The 19,678-nt window shown below is 38.0% G+C and overlaps 1 protein-coding gene across 1 annotated transcript in view; it reads right to left on the minus strand.

Annotated features, from left to right (window-relative positions):
- Lrrc16a (leucine rich repeat containing 16A) overlaps nt 1-19,678 on the minus strand; it is a 287,161-nt gene that overhangs the window by 113,653 nt on the left and 153,830 nt on the right. The window contains exons 10-12 of the mRNA XM_013035187.1: nt 14,113-14,201; nt 12,700-12,794; nt 909-1,000 (exon numbers count right to left, since the gene is read on the minus strand). Coding sequence (XP_012890641.1) covers nt 909-1,000; nt 12,700-12,794; nt 14,113-14,201 — 276 coding nt within the window. The remainder of the gene's footprint in view (nt 1-908; nt 1,001-12,699; nt 12,795-14,112; nt 14,202-19,678) is intronic.

Consider the following 19,678-nt stretch of genomic DNA (forward strand, 5'->3'; position numbering starts at 1 on the left):
AGAATGCTTGATAAGAAATGTACTCGTTATCGGGCTGGGAAGGTGGCTCAGTGGTAGAGCGCTTGCCTTGCATGCCTGAGGCCCTGGGTTCAATTCCTCAGCACCACATAAGCAAAAAGAAAAAAGCCAGAAGTGGTGCTGTGGCTCAAGTGGTAGAGCGCTAGCCTTGAACTGACGCGCTGAGGGACAGTACCCAGAGTTGGCCCCACGATCAGACCCCCCCCAATAAAAAAGAAACATGGAGGCTCACTAACTTTTTGTCTGGACTGGCTTGGAACCATGACCTTCTATCTCTGCCTACTGAGTAACTGATACTACAGATGTGAGGAACCATTCTCATCCCAAGCAGGGTAATTTCTAGAGTTATTATGTAGATGCTTGTAGGCAAAAATAATAACTAAAATGAAAGAGTATGATTAGAAACTAGATAAATGAGGTGGGGGGAGGAAATAAAGTCAGTACCACCGGGGGAGAAAAAAAGGCAACTTCCGGGGACAGGAACTAGAAAGACTGGAGAGCTACTATGATAACATAGCAGTGAGGGTTGATTGTTTTCAGTAAGGCAGACAGTCGATCTGACTGTTGGAGACGCAAACTTGTTTGTCAGAAAAAAGAGTGAAGAAAAACAAAACCAGGTGCTTCTAGGAATATGAGACAGCAGGTGAGAATTCACTGGCTCAAAGTTGAAAAAGAGTTTAGGAGCACAGGTGTGTTTAAAAGTTATTTCTTGCACTGAAAGCATATAAGTTTAGACCAAAAGATCTGAATTGCATACTGCCTTTATGGAAAGGTAATGTAATACATCTATTTTTTTAAGTGTAGACAAATAGCACAATAATAACTCTAACTACTAAAGGTAACAGGTGCAGCAGTAATATTATCCACAGTATTAAGAAAATAATAAATACTATACCTTTAGGTGACAGTGAGGTTTTAGATAAATTTAAATGCTTCAGTCCCTTTGGGAGTTTGGCAAATTGTATACTTAAAGAGGCCACACCTGAGAAGTGAAAAAGGCAATGGTTAGAAATTTCTGGTTCTCAGAATTCCATTTGTTTTATAATGTATTAAAAATGTATAAAGGAAGGGTGACACTGTCCAAAAAGAAATATACTCTTTATCTGACTTATGTAACTGTAACCCCTCTATACATCACCTTTATAATAACAATTAAAATTTTGAAAGAACAAAAGTATGAAAATTAAAGTTAACTTCAATTAAAGTAACCAGAGCTTATTTCCCAATCATTTACCACCATGCATTCTTCTCTTCTGTCCTACCTATTGGTAAGAAAGGGAAGACTATTTAATTACACGTAGCAATCTCTGAAACTTTACCATTCATTGTAGCAATTTTTCTTTGAGCCAAGTTTTACCGTCTTCTCATCATCCTATTTAAAATCCAAATCCTCTTGAGAAAGAGTGATATAATTGATTCTCTCCCCCTTTTTTGTAACCTCTGTCTTAATGAGTTGATCTCTTTTGGATATGCAGATGCATGCTATTTAATTATTGTCAAGAAGAATGGAATAATATTAACTATTCAGATAACAGCTTCACTTTTAGCAGATGGATTCCCATACTTAATTGTCTTGTAGTTAACAACCTCAGAGAGAGAACATCAGTGAATGTTTTCAACTTCTTAAAGGTAGGTTTTATAACTTACGGGAGCTCACCAAAAATTTATCACATTTAAAATTAGATATACTCTCGATTTAATGGCTGGTGTGGGAGACAGAGAATAGCAGCTCATTTATTCAAGAGCTTCAGTGAACACAGAGTGTTTTGTGGGGAGGAAGTAAGTAACGGATAAATCTGTGCCCTAGCCAGGGTGTTGAAGCAACTTCCACCTGCAGGTGAGCGATCACCTGCTTAGGGCCAAGTTATTGGAAAGGCTCCTTAAGCAGTAATAATTCCATATTCTAGGCAGCAATAAAAAGCTACTGTGCTTCCTGCTGCTCTATACAACCCTAAAAATCTTATCAAAACTTCTAAGAAATAATTACTGTAGAAATAACAAAAGGGTATTGGTTTGACTAAGCCTCAAATTGGGTGTTTCCAAAAGATGCTAAGTGTTTTGGTAAACCTTGCCTACCTCCCTAAAGTGTTCTATTGTCAAAGAAAAGTCACTTGATTAAATAGTATTAAACAGATTATAACTACATTTTAAATATTTTTATTCATGTTGTAGACTGCAGAGAGGCAGACGTTCTGATATTTTAGTTGATATACTCTTCAAAAAGAATGATGGGGGGGGGGTTTTGCCTTGCATGCATAAGGCCCTGGGTTTGATTCCTCAGCACTACATAAGCAGAAAAAGCTGGAAATGGTGCATGGCTCAAGTGGTAGAGCGCTAGCCTTGAGCTGTAAGAGCTGAGGGACAGTGCCTAGACCCAGAGTTCAGGCCCCACAATCAACCAAAAAAAAAAAAAAAGAATGAACGGGAAGTCAAACTATGTATGGTTCAAGTGGTAGCACACTAGCCTTGAGCACAGAGAGGCCTAAGTACAAGCCACAGGACCACGAAAAAAAAAAAAAAGAATGAATAGTAGAGGGAGCAGAAATAAGTACAAAATTTGATTAATAGAACAAAATAAAAAGGATAACAATAGGGAAAAACAAAAATATATTACCCAAGTTAATGCCATTAAATATAAATTCACTAAATATTCAAATGAAAAGTCAAAGTTCAACAAAATAAATACTAACAAGTGAGTATTAAAAGGGTACTTAGGGGTGAGATCAAGAGCAAAGGGGTAGATGAATGAAGAGGGAAGCAATGGAGAATATAGTCAAGAATTCAATGTATAGACTACAAAATTAAGAAGACTAAGGGAAGGAGTGAAGTGGGGAAGGATGGACTGTTGAAAAAATGACACTGATCAAGAAACACTGCATATGTAAACTACTTTATTAATTGCTAATTCATTTGTACAACTACCTAAAGCTAGTAAGAAATTTTAAGTCAAAGGTGGTTTATCTGAATAAAAATGTCAGAAGTTCTTAAGAGAAAAGCCTAGAAATATATATATTGAGGTGTGACCACAAAAGCATAAAAAAAAGTATATGCTACAACCATTAACTAAAAGAAAACAATTATAGTGGTAGTAAGAAAGATTTTAAGAAATACTATTAGAGAAAAACAGGACATTTTGATAGTGAAGAGGATACAACTATTCTGAATCTGCATGCTCTAATTAATGCAGAGCAAAAAATATACCAAGTAAATATGACAGTAACAAAAAGAAAATACATGAATATACACTATCATCACACACACACACACACACACACACACTAACTACAGAATACCTTGCTTCCTGCAAAGTGTACAGTGGCTATGTCCCAGAAATGACCCTATATTGAGCCACAAAGTAAGACTCAATATATAGGCTATGTCATACAGAAAATGTTCTTTAACTGTAATGTTTCATATTTTCTAATTCCTACCACTACTACAGAACTGAAACAAATTTATTTGGGGGGTTGGTCATGGGCCTAAGCGCTGCCCCTCAGCTCTTCAGCTAAAGGCTAGGGCTCTACCACTTGAGCCACAGCGCCACTTCCAGATTTTTTTTTTCTGCTTATGTGGTCCTGGGGAATCGAACCCAGGGCCTCATGCTTGCAAGGCAAGTATTCTACCACTGAGCCACCCTCCCAGCCCCTGAAACAGAAATTTTAACCAAAGTGCAATTATGAAAAGTGCCAATAGAGCCAGGCATTAATGGGTCACACCTGTAGTCCTAGCTACTCAGGCAGTTGAGAACTGAGGATCACAGTTCAAAGTCAGCCCAGGCAAGGAAGTCCGTGAGACTCTCCAATTAACCACCAGAAAACCAGAAGTGGCGCTGTGGCTCAAGTGGTAAGTGCTCCCCTTGAGCTGAAGAGCTCAGGAATAGCACCCAGGTCCAGAGTTCAAGTCCCACAACTGACCAAAAAAAAGTACCAATACCCAAAGGAATGAGCCAGACCAGAGGTTATGATTTCTACGTGGATAAGGGTAATGATGGTGATCACAGGGGAAAACCCCACAGGAAGCTTGTGTGGTATGGCTTGTTCTAGTTCTTGAGATTGATAGTAGTTGTATTCGCTTTGTAAAAATTCAAGAGGTAGACTTGATGCTATAATTAGGATTTTTTTATTGGTTGTAGAGCTTGAACTCTGGGCCTGAGCACTGTCCCTCAGCTCTTTAGCTCAAGGCTAGTGCTCTACCACTTGAGCCACAGCGCCACTTCCAGTTTTCTGATGGTTAATTGGAGATAAGAGTCTTACAGACTTTGCTGCCTGAGCTGGCTTTCGAACCACCATCCTCAGATCTCAGCCTCCTGAGCAGGTATGAGTCACCGGAGCCTGGCTATAATTAGGATCTTGAATGTCCCCCACAGACTTATGAAGACTTAGTCTGTAGGTAATCTTACTGGGCTGTAAGAAATGGAATGTCTTTGGGTCATTGGGGACAAGTCCTTGCAAGGTGTTGTGGGAGCTAGGTCTCTTTTTCTTTGTTCCCTAGCTAGCCATGTGAATGTCATTTTGCTCTGAGAGGAAGTCTTGCCTTGATGTGCTACCTCAAGACATAAAAAGGGCCAGTCAATCGTAGAAGGGAACCTCCAAAAGTGTGAGTCGAATCTAAGCTTTCTGCCTTATAACTTAATTATCTCAGGTACTTTGTTACAGTGATGGAAGCTACTGAACACACTTAGGACTTGAGGACTTTTTAAAAATGTACCTCCAAAATGTATTGCAAAATATTTAGATTGGAAGAGTCTAATCTAGATTCCCACTTTTAAATTTTGTTAGGAATAATCATTGCCCATTCCTGACCAATTATTTTTCCTTTATGGTTTTCACAGCAAAGCATATGCTACAACACTGACTAAAGCCCTATTTCAGATCTTCAAATTGCTGTAAAAACGTAAGACAAAATTTAGTCACCTCAAGTTCACATTGGTTGTGCTCATTCGATTTATTCTGCTTCATTCTTTTGAAAATGAACAATTTTTAACACCACATAAATGTGTACCTATATTCAAATCAAATGCCCTCATCACTCATCCTTTAATCATAAATATCTTCAAAAAAGAGGTAGGTGGACAAAGGGAATAGCTATCCAGCAATATTTTCTCAAAAAAAAGGAATATAAGCAGTAAATAGTAAAGTTCTTAAATTCTATTAAAGGTCTATTAAGTCAGGTTGAATATGATATTTTTAAAGCAGGTCTAATGGTAACATTAAATATGGAGAAGTGAAAGCAAAGATAAAACAATCTAATCTGGCTGAGATTTTTTTTTCCTTATCAAATTCAAGGTAAGTGATTAAAAACACAAGGTTAGTTTAGAACACATCTAATTAAAAAGATGATTTTAGTCTAGAAGTAATTTCTCTTGATGCTTTAAAAATAAAAACAGAATATATTATAGGCTTTGGTGATAAGAAGATGAAGCAGTGATAATACTTTAAAAATCCAAAAGAGATGGTATTTATTGATGGAATAATTTCTATTTCCTTGGCATCCACAAAACATAATTATATTTCTTCTTTAAAGGAATCCCTTTACTACATGCTAATGGAATAAAAGGTGTAATTAGGCTTAGTAGCATCCATTTTAAATAATATACCAGGCTGAAAGTGTAGCTCAGTGGTAGAGCATATTTTTCTAGTATGCCAGGTTTTAAGCACAATCCTCAGGGCTCATATGCATTCAGTTTTCCATACATTCTCAATTTAGAGATGCAATTCACTACAGAGGGATTAAAAAAAAAAAACCTCTAAAAACAGTCAGGTCAAAATGCAAATTAAGGTACAAGACCTGCGGAAAATTTCCCCATGTCCGTAAATGTCTATGCATTAATTGATGAGAATAATGGCACCCAAGACAAATTGCTGAGATAACGTGCAAGAAAGCACACACTGCCTGGCCCACATGAACTGCTTGGTGAATGCTAGCTTTCATGATAAAAACAACAGGCAAGCAGGGCTCCAGTGGCTCACACCTGTAATCCTAGCTACTCAGGAGGTTTGAGATCTGAAGATCACGGTTCAAAGCCAGCCTGGGCAGGAAAGTCTATGAAACTCTTATCTCCAATTAACTACCAAAAGCCAGAAATGGAACTGTAACTCAAGTGGTAGAGAATTAGCTTTAAGCACAAAAGCTCAGCAGCAGTGCCCAGGCCCTAGGTTCAAGCTCCAAGATCAGGGCAGGGTGGCGGCGGGAAGAGAGAGGGGGCAGTAAGAGATCAGGCATCATATAAAGTGTTGTGAGATGCAAGTATATACACTTAATGGGAAGGACTTCTTGCAAATCTAATTGGATAGGAAAACTGAGACTGGCAGCTGAAAGTTGCCATGATTTAGAGGAATCTTACTTGGTGAAGATATCTTCCCAGAGAATTACAAGCTGAAGAATTCAGAACACTTGTCTGCCAGGTGCTGGTGGCTCATGTCTGTAATCTTATCTACTCAGAAGACTAAGATCTGAAGGATCCCTATTTGAAGACAACCTGGATAGAAGAGGCCTTGAGATTCATCACTAATTAACTGGGGGGAAAATGGCTCAAGTGATAAGGCACCAGCCTTGCTAGCAAATAGTATGAGACAGAGTAGGAGTGTGAGGCCCAGAGTTCAAGTCCCAGTTCCAGCATTAAAAAACAAACAAAAAAAAACCTAACCAAAACAAAGGTGAAAAAAATTGAGTGATGCTTTGGATGGAACCCTAGAACCTTGTACATGGTACATTGGAACTGTACCACAGAGCTACAACCCCAGCTCAAGATGATCTTTAAATATAACCACTAAGAAAGAAATGTGAGGGCTGGGAAGGAGGCTCAGTGGTAGAGCGCTTGCCTTGCATGCATGAGGCACTAGGTTCAATTCCTCGGCACCACACAAGCAAAAAGAAAAAGCCGGAAGTGGCACTGTGGCTCAAATGGTAGAGCACTAGCCTTGAGCTGAGAAGCTGAGGGACAGCGCCCAGGCCCAGAGTTCAGGCCCCACGACCGGACCCCCCCCCCTAAAAAAAAAAAGAAAGAAAAAAGGAAAAAAAGAAAGAAATGTGATGTGAAGAAAATTTAGAGAGATTGGCCACTTGATTTGTAAAACAGTAACAGGTTATTATACAAAGAACTTATCTTGGTATAGTTTAGAAATGAAGTCTTGGAAAGGTAGTTAAATTGAGAGCAGTTGGCAACTGCAACCAAAATATCAAGAAAAAGAAAAAAGTATCTGCTCTCTACTTTCTAAAGCTAACTACTTAAACTTTTGGGCAAAACATAAACAATAGCTTAGGAGCTATGAATAAAATTCGTTGCTAAAAGCTTTTTGAGATTTTACTTGATGAATTTTAATTTATTTTTTTTAATATGTGTCAAATTTAGGAGAAGGTTTAATTTTTATTTTCCCCTTTAAAATGAAATTATTATCACTCCCTCTGCTTCATCATCTTTTTGCCTAAGAAAGTAATTATAAAATGTTTAGTATGGTAATTTGTCATCTGATGTTAATAACTCACAAACATAGGAAAATTAAAGTTGACACTGCAAATTTCACCCCACTAATCAGGAATGCGCTGAAAAGTCTGTGACACTATACAAAACTCATGCATGGATATTCTAGCATCATTATTATTCAAAGAGGTAGCAAAGAGGTTTAGAAGTCTTTTTAAATTTAATGTATCAATATGAAGATTTTAACAAAATTCTGCCTGTGTGGTTCTAGTAATATGATATTGGAATAAAGTGGTCCTTTTCCTTATGTTTAGAAAGTATATAGGTTAAAACATTGTAAAAGCCATATTACAAGCGAGTTAATTTTTTTTAGATTTCTACCAATTCCTGTGACTTCCTTGGAAAGCTCAGAAACTCTGAGAAAAGCAAGTGAATAAACAAGCCACCATGAAGTATTTCTATGTTGAAAATAAAACTGAGAATCAAGCATAAGGAACATAAAAATAAAAGGATACCAAAAACAAAACAAAAACTGGAGTCAACGCCTAACTTAAATGTCTTAACAAGCCTATATCATTTTAAAATTCTCTTTATCCTGCATAATAATTGATTTCATGGCCTCCTAAAAGCTATAAAGCCATAGCCTGAAAAAAAGCACTAGGTTAGAAGCAGGCCAAAAACAAGGTGGTGAGCAAGCCCAGCCTCACAGCCAGGGTAAGACCAGCTTGTCAGTGCACATGCCCCAGTGGTCTGGTCACCACCTATGCAGCTATTGCTGATAAAGCAAGAAACACCATCCCTTCCCTACTAAACCTTACTTTATCCTCCTTCACCAGAAGCCTCTTAACAATGAGAAGGCTGAGAGTCTGTCCTCACATGGGTAGGACAAGGAGACTGAGCTGTAAATAACAGGTATTTGCTGTATCAACATTCATATCACAAAGCCAAGAGCCAAACTTTCTCTCTGAGCATTGCCAAATAAATCCTAGAGTAGATAGTTCAGGTACAAAGTCAAATTCCATTTGGTGTTTAAATTCCTCAGAAGTCTGACCTACTACAACTGCTAAGATCCTGCCATGTGTTCCTTTTTAATTTCTTTGCAAATAATCTTCACTGGCCCAGTCTCTTTTATACTATATGACTTCATTACAAGTTCCTCCCCTTTTTTTCTTTCATGCATTTGTTTCTAAGACATTTATAAGTTTATTTCTTTGTTGCTTTGTATGTCCCTCCCCCACAGTATAACCCCTGCTTTCACTATATTTGATGTCGGTATAATTTGTGGAGGAGATGGGGAAAAACAAGTCATTAAGGATACAGGTGGACTCCTTGCAACAATGAGAAGTACAAGTTGTCATGTCGAAAACGAACTTTACAACTTTGGTGGGGGGGAGGATTGGGTGGGGGTGCGGGGGGAGGCTGGGAAGGGATGTGAAGGGTAAACAAAGGAGGAGGCTGTAATGCTTGATAAGAAATGTACTCATTATCTTGCCCATGTAATTGTAACCCCTCTTTACAGTATGTTCACAAAATAATAATAATAATAATAAAAAGTTCCTCCCCTGTCCCTTTTATTACTTTCCTACATAAAATCCTGTCATGGAAAAATGCAGAACCAAAAATTTTTAACTTCATTTTCTAAACTGAAATTTCAGTAACTGTTTTACACAACTAGAAAAGCTCCCAGTCAATTCCAATAAATAGCTATTAAGAACCAATAAAGAATTTGTTTTTGGGAGACTCAGTCCCTGGTGGGGAGAAAGCAAGAAGGATGCGTTTTGGCAGCTGTCCATGGGCACTGGCAAATCCAGCAATGAATGACTCTGGAAGGAGCAAGTACTGGTCTGTGAAAAGGTTATTATGAGTATCAGAATTCGAAAGCATGTGAGAGAATCTACCCTGGCAAGTTCCCATATTCCAGCTGAGGATAAGAAAACCAACCACATAGTGACTGTAAATGGGCAACAGGTAGAAAAAAAGGTCTCAGCAGGAATAGGAATGTAGAAGAAAAAAGCAGAGAAACATTTTCTTTGAACATATCTTCTCCCTCCATAAACAGAAATCACAGCCAGGAGCCAGTCAATCAAGCCTGTGATCCCAGCTGCTCAGAAGGTTGAGATCACGGTTCAAAGTCAACCCAAGCAGGAAAGTCCACCACCTATCTCTAATCAGCCACCAAAAAGCCAAAAGTGGAGCTATGGCTCAGGTAGCAGAATACCAGCCTTGAGCAAAAGAGCTCAAGGATAGCACCCAGGCCCTGAGTCTAAGCCTTAGTATTTGCATACGCGCATGTGCGTGCACGTGTGTGCGCACACACACACACACACACACACACACACACACACACACACACCTCTATAACCTTCATTTCCAAGTACAACTTTAAAAACTATGTAAGAGAATGAACATTAAATACAAACCAATTTGATTTAAGGAAAATATGTATAGATTATGGACAAGATCTTAAATCCAGATGTTGTGTGTCATAGGAAAAGAGAGGAGAAAGAAAGACCAGAAAAGGAGGAGAAGAGGTGATGGGTGGTAGAGGAGGGAAAAAGAACATTTACTTAGAAGAAGGATCAAATGTAGTAACTATCATCACAGAAGTTAAAACCCAAGGGCTAGGGGCTGGGAAGGTGGCTCAGTGGTAGAGTGGTTGCCTTGCAAGCCTGAGGCCCTGGGTTCGATTCCTCAGCACCATATAAGCAAAAAGAAAAAAGCCGGAAGTGGTGCTGTGGCTCAAGTGGTAGAGTGCTAGCCTTGAGCTGAAGAGCTGAGGGACAGCGCCCAGGCCCAGAGTTCAGGCCCCATAACTGGACCCAAAAACAAAACAAAACAAAAAAACCCAAGGGCTACAGGACATCCAAGGAGAGAGCCTGACAGGAAAAAACTGCACCTGCTGCATCCAAGAGCCCTTGAGACATGGGACAGGAGGAGAAGGGAGGTTGCTCAGCGCACCCTTCCTCTCGGTCTCACAGACATCTTCTTTCACTTTGAGTGAAAGAAGTCTTTGAAGTTCAGTCATGTGGCAGCCAGCATTAGAATTTCATGCCTTTTTCATTGCTGACTGGTTTTGCAGGGTTAGAACTACCAGGTTTTATTCACCCAGTGGGGACATTTGAACTGTTTCTACCTTTTGGCTATAATGTATACTATTTCTGCAAACTTTGGTTGGAAGGTTTTGTATTGACTGAGTCTCCTTTCTCTTCAGTGATACCCAAAAAGTATAACAGCTAGATCTTTTGGCAAATTTTTTTCTGTACCAGTCCTGGGTCCAGGGCCACTGTGCCTGAGATTTTAGGCTCAAGGCTTGAGCCATAGCTCCACTTCTGGCTTTTTATGGTGTTTAATTGGAGATAAGAGTCTCATAGTCTTTCCTGCCAGACATGGCTTCAAAACGGGATCCTCAGACCTCAGCCTCCTGAGTAGCAAGGATTACAGACATGAGCCACTGGTATCTGCAATGTTTCAATTTTTTTGTTTTGGTTTTGTTGTTGTTGTTTTGGTCGGTAGTGGGGCCTGAACTCTGGGTCCTGGCACTGTCCCTCAGCTCGTCAGTGCTCTACCACTTAAGCCATAGCACCACTTCTGGCTTTTTCAGCTTATGTGGTGCTGAGCAATCAAACCCAGGGCCTCATGCATTCAAGGCAAGCACTCTACCATTAAGCCACCTTCTCAGCCCCTGCCACGTTTCAGTTTAAAAAACAAACAAAAACAACAACAACAGCGACAACAGGGAATCAGTTTCCAAAATGACCACACCTTTCTGATACTCCAAGTAGCAACCTGTTAAGTTTTTTTCCCCACATCCTCTGTAACACCAAACTTTGATCCCTGGGTGAGAAATGCTGCTTCATTGTGGGCTTAATCACTTCTCTAATGACTATGGAGTGTTTCCTTCCTGGTCTGCACCAGCATCCAATTACTACCTCCTTTTACGAATTCTGTCCTGCCTGTCAGTAGATAAATGTGACTGATTCTCTCACATCTTTGAACAAAACCAGGACAACTCTCCTGACTATAAGAGGTGATGTATAGGATTTCCAGTATGTCACATACATCTTTCCGTTGCATTTGATTCATAGACAGACAGCTGTTTTTCCTGGAGAAATTAGTATACCCCAGAGAAACTCCTATTCCAGGAGTCTACATCCATTATATCCAACTTCAGCTTACTCTATGAAGGTGCTTTTATGGGATCTAGTTTCTTAACTCTCCTTCAGATTCACAAGTTGCTCTTAAGGGTGTTTTCCCCTCCTGGTTATATACACAGTGGAGTTCATACACCGAACAAAAAGGCAAAACTGTTTATGTTTATATTCCCAGCTCAGTTGAATGATTAATCTTCATCAAATAGATAACAATGAAAGGTGAAAGACCCTTATTTAACAAAGCTAGAAAAAAAATTGCCACAGAAAATAAAGTATTTCCTCTAAAGATACAGCAATTCCTTCTTAAACCCCATCTATCAATGAGCCATTACTGAAATTCCAGTCTCATATTTTCCTTTTTATGTCTACTGACCAGCATTGGGGTGGTCTTATACAACTAGCAAGAAAACTAGATGGGCCTCAGTCTTACAGGCCCCAGGAAATTAATAATGCCAACAATTTATAAACGTGAGAAACACTCTAGGTCACAGACAGCAGCAGAGCTCCACTGACAATATGGTTTTAACCTTGAGGCATGCTGAGCACAGATCCCAGCTAACCTGGGACCTGAGATAATAAATGTGACATTTAAAGCTGCTAATAAGTATGAAGCAATTTGTTATGCAGCAGTGGAGTGCTAATAAAATATTTAAAAATTCTTATCTTCTTTCTCCTTGTCTAACTTCAAAACTAAGTTAATCAGGTAGGAAAATCTGAGTCTATATATCTTCGAGAAAAGATAGAAAGAGCTAGAAGCCCACAAACATACCAATACTAGTTATAACTGAGTGACAACTGAGCTCAATATACTCTTCAGTCATGATGAAATTAAAACTCTAATCCTCTGGGTCTAGGAATGTGGCTTAGTGGTAGAATACTTGCCAAGCATGCATGAAGCCCTGGGTTTGATTCCTCAGTACCACATAAATAGAAAAAGCCAAAAGTGGTGCTGTGGCTCATGGTAGAGTGCTAGCCTTGAGCAAAAGAAGCTCAGAGACAGTGTCTAGTTCCTGAGTTCAAGCCCTAGGACTAGGGGGAGGGGGAAAAAAAACCCCACAAAACTCTAATCTTCCCACTCTGACATTAACGGTCCGGTGACCACCATCATACCTCTATCCTCCAGTGGGTTGCCAGCAAGGTTAATCGTGTGAAGTCCTGAGTTGGGATTATGTGCTAGAGCACCGGCCAGTTTTTGTGCAAAATCTCTGTAAATATATAAAATTATAGGAATAAGTGCATACAATATAATGCTATTCAAATACTCAAAAGATTAAGATAAAAAGAAATCTTAAAGAGAATCCTCCTTTATTATATGATCGTATGCATTGTGTATGTGTAAATATCTATGAACACCTATGAGAGAATCTGTAGAGTGACAGCCAGCCTAAAGTACATTCTGATTTGCCAAAGCCTCAATCAAAAGCAAATACAAAGTACTTAACTGCACCTATAAACACGCATTTTATGCTATTCATATTACAACTTGATTCATACATAACTTTTTTCTTGAACATTCCTGAATGAAACAAAAATTTCATGAAAATTCCAGTAGGCTATTCACGGTGCCTCAGCTCTCAATTCATGTAATTCTCATGAATGTAAGACTGATTATTCTCATTACTGAGTTAAAGGCTACAATGGCTAAGCACTGCATTTTACAAAAGAAAAAAAGGACAATCACTATTTTAGTTATATAACAACTCACAAACTACAAAATTACAAAATATCTACCCTTAGCAGAAATAAAGTCTACTAAATCACTAGATGAAGACTGTATAAGTATTACTTGAAAGCGGAGAAAAATGACTGATTAAAAAAAATCATATGAAATGCTATTTCTGGGACTTCCATTAATGGTACAGTAAAAGACATGCATAACATTTATAATGTGAAAAGTATTTGAAAAGTACTTAACAACTATCAATTAGGAAAAATTTAATTCTGTAAAGTAGGTATTCTGCTTATTCAAATTTTAAAGGCAAAGACACTGATAGATAAAGGCTAGACAACCAAAGGTCATGCTAACCAAAGGCCAGTGTTCTTTTTTTTTTTTTTTTTTTGTCAGTTGTGGGGCTTGAACTCTGGGCCTGGGCACTATCCCTGAGTTCTGCTCAAGGCTGGTGCTCTACCACTTGAACGACAGCACCACTTCCAGTTTTCTGGTGGTTGATTGGAGATAAGAGTCTCATGGACATTCCTGCCCAGGTTGGTGATCCTCAGATCTCAGCCTCCTGAGTAGCTAGGATTACAGGAGTAAGCCACCAGCACCCAGCAAGTCCAATGCTCTTAATCACTACACAATGTAACCACAAAAATACCAAGTGATACTGATAGAAAATATCAAATCTTTGAACTTCATAATAGCAAAAATCAGTGTGTTGTCTATATGTTGTATTTATATTTTAAAATATAAATAACTCCTAAATATGAGTACTTCAACTTTAACAAACTAAATATTAATTAAGAGAGCAAATGACATAAAGTTTTAGAGTAACCTATTCACACATTCAAGAAAATACTCACGTTCTAAGTCCAGCATTTTCCAATACCAATTCTTCTAGTCGATTGGACCTACTCACCACTCTCAAGATCTGCTCACAAACATCAGTAGACTGTAACAGAAAATATTCTTTGACTATTCCTTAGGTCTACAGAAATAAAACCTTATTTCACTATTATAGTTCTATGTAATGCAATACTTAAATAAAGCATTCATTCATATAGTCACTAATTCAGCACCTCCTGCTATGTACCATTACATTGAAGATCCTAGGAACACAAAGGTATCAAGGACAACGGTCCCAAAAATGACCATGGCCTTGGGCAAGTCATTAAGTGCACTCTCACATAGGTAGTAAAAAGAAGAACATTACTGGCTACTATCTCCCCATTCATATATTAAAATCTAACCAATGGCCAGGCACAAGTAGCTCATGCCCATATTCCTAGCTACTCAGGAGAATGAGATGGCCATTGGGAGCTGATAAAATTTAAGTGTGTAGCCCTCACTTGTGGAATGACTGCCTTGATAAAAGAGGCTCAGAGAGCTACGTTACTCCTTCCATCATGTAAAGAAATGGTAAGAAAGGCACCACCTACAAACCACAAAGTAGTCCTAAGCTTTGCATCTCCCAAAGCCCAATAATGGACTTCTTGGCCTCCAGAACCACAAATCACTCGGTGACCTTTTGCTATAAGTAGCCCAGAGGAGAAAAAAAAACACAAATATGAGAAGGTAATCTTAAAAGGCCATTTTACTAGTGTTCAGAATATTCTCAAGTCCATCTACCCCAATTCTCAAGGAAGTGCTATGCAAATTGTTGAACTGAAGACTAAATGGAGCTAATGATGCTGAAGATGTCTTCACTGACTTTTTGCCCTGTGCCAAGCACTGTGCTGAGCTCTTTATATATAATTTCATTATAAGTCAGTAAATATTGTTATTCTCTTTTTAAAGACAGTAAGGTGTAACAACATTATATACTTTAGTAGGGAGGCTGGATAAACATGATGTTCCAACTAGTTTTTTTGTGTGTTTTTTGGTTTGTTTTTTTTTTTGGCCGGTCATGAGGCCTGAACTCTGGGCCTGGACGTTGTCCCTCAGTTCTTCAGCTCAAGGCTAGCACTCTACCACCTGAACCACAGCACCTCTTCTGGCTTTTTCTGCTTATGTGTTGCTGAGGAATCGAACCCAGGGACTCATTCATGCAAGGCAAGCACTCTAACACTGAGCCACCTTCCCAGCCCCCTACTAATATTTTCTAAAATAGGGGAAAGGGACATCATTCAAATAATAGGAAAGAGCTAAATAAATGTCTATTATATGAATGGAATTTTTTAACAAAATATTAAGTAGTCTGTAATTATTATAACCATGGAAAAATATTAAATGGCTAAGATATAATGTTAAATGAGAATGCATAAAGGACCAAGATTACAAAAAGTAAAATGAGTAATAAATGTAAGAAAATCTTAAATTTGTGAAAATGAAATAATACCAAGGCGATAGGTTTTTTCTGTAACTTTGTATTCATAGTTTTACATTTATTTATATCCTGTCTTATTTCCTGTCTTCTTCCAAAGGTAATATAAGATAACTCTTCGACTTATATTGTTTAAATATTGAAAAGTGATTTTATATGGTCTCATTATAAACAAAGGTTTATTTAAACCTTTTATAATAACATAAAAGAGACAGCATGCTGTTTGTGGCATGGCTACAATAAACCATAGTCTTTGTCTAAAATATCTTGTAAGTGCACTACAGTTTTTTTATTTAATCAGATCACAAATAGCTATCTGGATTAATCATAACTAGAAGGGAGCCTAACATGAAATGTACAAACTTTGCTAGTCAGAAATCTTGTAAGAAAAACCCTCGCCAGGAAACACACTAAGTCCTACAGCATCACAGATCTCATAATTCTTTTATCTATCAAATTCCACTCCTACAATGCTTTTGTTGCACTCTTTCTAAGCTTCTAATGAATCCCAGTGGACTGATGAGCAAAAGGAAAAAATAATTCAAATTGATTTGATGCCTACAATTTATACTATGCTGACAGTGGTGATTTCCAAAATGGTGACCTCTTATCAGTATAATGTTTTGTCTCACAATGTACATCCAAGGAAATTTATCTACTGCAGTGTTATGGCAAAAAGGGACTAGATCAAGTCTTTACAAGGATTATTCTTGTTTTCAAAAACAACCATGAGATCACTGCTATCCTCCAAAGCATCCAGAAAATTTACAGCTACAGAATTTTGAAGATTAAATGTACACATCAAATATAAACACAATCATAAAAATTAGTTAAAGTGTATGAAGTCAGTTGCTGGTGGCTCACATCAATAATCCTAGCTATTTGGAAGGCTGAGATTGACAGGATCACAGTTTGAGGCCAGCCCAGCCCACAGGAGGCGGAGAGGAGTTTGCAAGACTCTCAGTGGAAGAAGCATCTGTCAGCCCAGCTACAATGAGAATCATAAAATAGGTAGATCTTGGTCCAGATGCAAATCGAGGCAAAAGAAAAAGCAAGACTCTCAAAATAACTAATGAGAAAAGGATCTGGAGGCATGATTCAATAATAGAGCCCCTATTTAGCAGAAATGAGGCTCTGAGTTCAAACAATAATATCACTAGAAGGGATGGAAAGAGGGCAAGAGAATATATAAAAACATTATCTAACTTTCCCTTAAGATGTCACTGGGGCAGAGTTATAGTAAATGATTCAAGATTCTTTTATACTGCTGTTATATCATCTACATGAAGAGCATTCTGTTCTATACTGAAGAATCTATATATAGAGATGAAAAATTTAAGGAGGTAAGAATGAAAATGTGAAAAAATTACTATAGTTACTTCTAAGTGTCTATGGCATGCTCAGCCATTGGTTTAGAGAAGGAAATATATATATATATATATATATATATATATATATATATATATAAAACACACATATTAAAAGTGAATGCAAGAGGTTACATTTAATTAAAAATAAAAATATCGAGCATTAGTAACACCATTTTTACAATAAAAAACATTAAAAATATATGACAAATTTGAAATCACCATGAAGTAAGAAATAAACTAGTACTTCAAAAAACAAAACAAGCTGGACACTGGTGGCTCACGCCTGTAATCCTAGCTACCCCAGGAGGCTGAGAACTAAGGATCTCAGTTCAAAGCCAGCTCAGGCAGGAAAGTCTGTGAGACTCATCTCAAATTAAACACCAGAAAACCGAAAGTGGTACTGTGGCTCAAGTGGTAGAGCGCTCACCTTGAGCTGAAGAGCACAGGGACAGTACCCAGGCCCAGAGTTCAAGCCCCACAACAGACAAAAAGAAAAAAAAATGAACTTCGAATTAAAAAAGAACCACATATATTGCTTCACATAACCATTACTGCATGAAGACTTTTTTGGAGAAACAGTGATACGCACTACCTTGCTTGAGTTACAATACTCAGAAAATTGAACCAAGATCTGAATTCTATTGCTATTTTAGCGATTCAACATTGGCCCCTAACCTAGTATGTTATTTAGGCTAGGAACAAATACTTTAAAATTTTAGTTCACATTAACTTGAAATGAAACTATTCAGTTCTATCATGCACTTCAAGTTTTAAAACAATACCTAAACAAGATGTCTCTGTATATTGTTCTATCCTTCAAATAAACCCAAATAAATCTCAGAAAATTTTCTGGGATTCTCTGCTACACACTGTCAGAAAATAAAGTATTTCTTTTTAACTTGGGGTAAAACATAATTCACTATTTGTTTTAAGATTTGTAGCATATTTTAAAACTTCCATTTTAAAATATCAAAATTTCAACAATAACTGCATTGTGTATTTTCACATTTACACCTCAACAGATAAGCAGTAAGGACAAGTCCTCTATGCCTGTCATAGTTTTTCCTTCCATCCTAGGACAACCAAGAAAACATGCTAGTACATGCAAGCTTTGATTTCCCAGGACTGAAATGATTCTGTGTGTATTTTGTGTCCTAAACACTAATGCAACTGAAAGGAGATGATGACTAGGAGAAAGAATGGCAGTAATCCAACACTCATTCATTGGACACCTTTCTGAACTAGTGACTTGGAACAATTACCACAAGTAGGGTATCTACAACCTCCTCAGAACCCTCTGGAGGCTCCATTTTCAAAATCACATGCTTATGTGAATGTTTAAATGAGCCAGGAAATCTAACTGGGTAGTAATCCATTGTTCTCCCTGATCCCACAATCCCTAAGCTAATCTACTTCTCATTCCTCCAAAAGGTTCCCTCTCTCAACTTGCAATCTCTCTGATTCCAAACTCTGGCAGTGGTCCCATCCCAGCATGCGGGAAACAAGAGGCTACCATTCCCAGGTTGGCCATGGTGGCTACCTGCTTGTTGCCTGCAGGCCCCTGATTCCCAGGCCTGCTGCCAAGCACTATCATGTCCAGCTGACTTCATTCCCATCACTGCCTTACCCACATCTGTTTCTCAACCTCTTTGCAAGTCTGATTGTGATGATGATAATAATAATTAACAGTTATGGTATGCCTGCAATATGTTAGAGACTATGGTAGAATTTCTATACACAAGTATCAGTTACTCATCTCAACAACCTGCAAGTTAATTATACTTCTATGTTCATTCATCCATTCAATGCATTTATTCTCTATTTATGAAAACAATTTTCAGTGAGAAGCCACTTTAATCAAAAAGATACTCTGAGACAAGCACAAGCTAGAGATAGATAAGACTTGTGCTCCAACTAGCTCACAATAATAGGTACACAGGAAGATGGAGACCTGGAAGATAAAGTAATGTATTTAAGGTCATACAGCCTAAGATCAAAGAGTTAAAATCTGAAATATGGCTTCTGATTCCAAGTCTATGCTCTTTTCTTACATTACATTGGCTCCAAATGAGTTCATCCCACCAACATGTCTTTACTGCCTTAAGCTACCTCTACTCCAGGCAAATTCAGAGAACAAAGTAGCCTATTGACTAGCCAATCTCAACCCTCTGTTTTTTTGCAGATCCACCCCTCTCCCCACATATCCGAGTCTATGGTCTCTGAGACCTGGAGTTTTTGAAGTGAAAGTCTCCAATCAAATAATATTTAAGCTATTTCTGGTCTTGAATGAAATATCCAAAAGCTAACTGCAGATAATCATCTGTCTGTATGGCTCCTTTGAACTTGAAAAATCCCCAACAGAGCATCTTATTTCTACTAGTAAAGAAAGAGCAAATAATTGGCTCCTCCTCTCTTAAGAAAACATTTCACTTCAACTGCATTTCACTTGCATATAAATCTGCCCCAAAAGTGCATCTACAGAATTAACATCAACTATCTTAACTCAAAAGGACCAACTGTACCTTGTTAAGATTTCCCAAAATTCTTAGAAAAGGAAGCATTACGGAGATAAAAATCTAAGATAGAAACATAAAAGCTGTTATTTGGAGCTGTGCAAATGTAACCTTAATAGTTTTGCTAACTGAATGAGTGTGTACTGAAGGCTACACTAAATATCTTCTGTATACTAAGATTGCCTGAAGCAGCTGAACAGAAGGAAATCGTTCTCTGAAGAAT

Source organism: Dipodomys ordii, unplaced genomic scaffold, assembly GCF_000151885.1.
Source record: "Dipodomys ordii isolate 6190 unplaced genomic scaffold, Dord_2.0 Scaffold206, whole genome shotgun sequence".
Lineage (NCBI taxonomy): Eukaryota > Metazoa > Chordata > Mammalia > Rodentia > Heteromyidae > Dipodomys > Dipodomys ordii.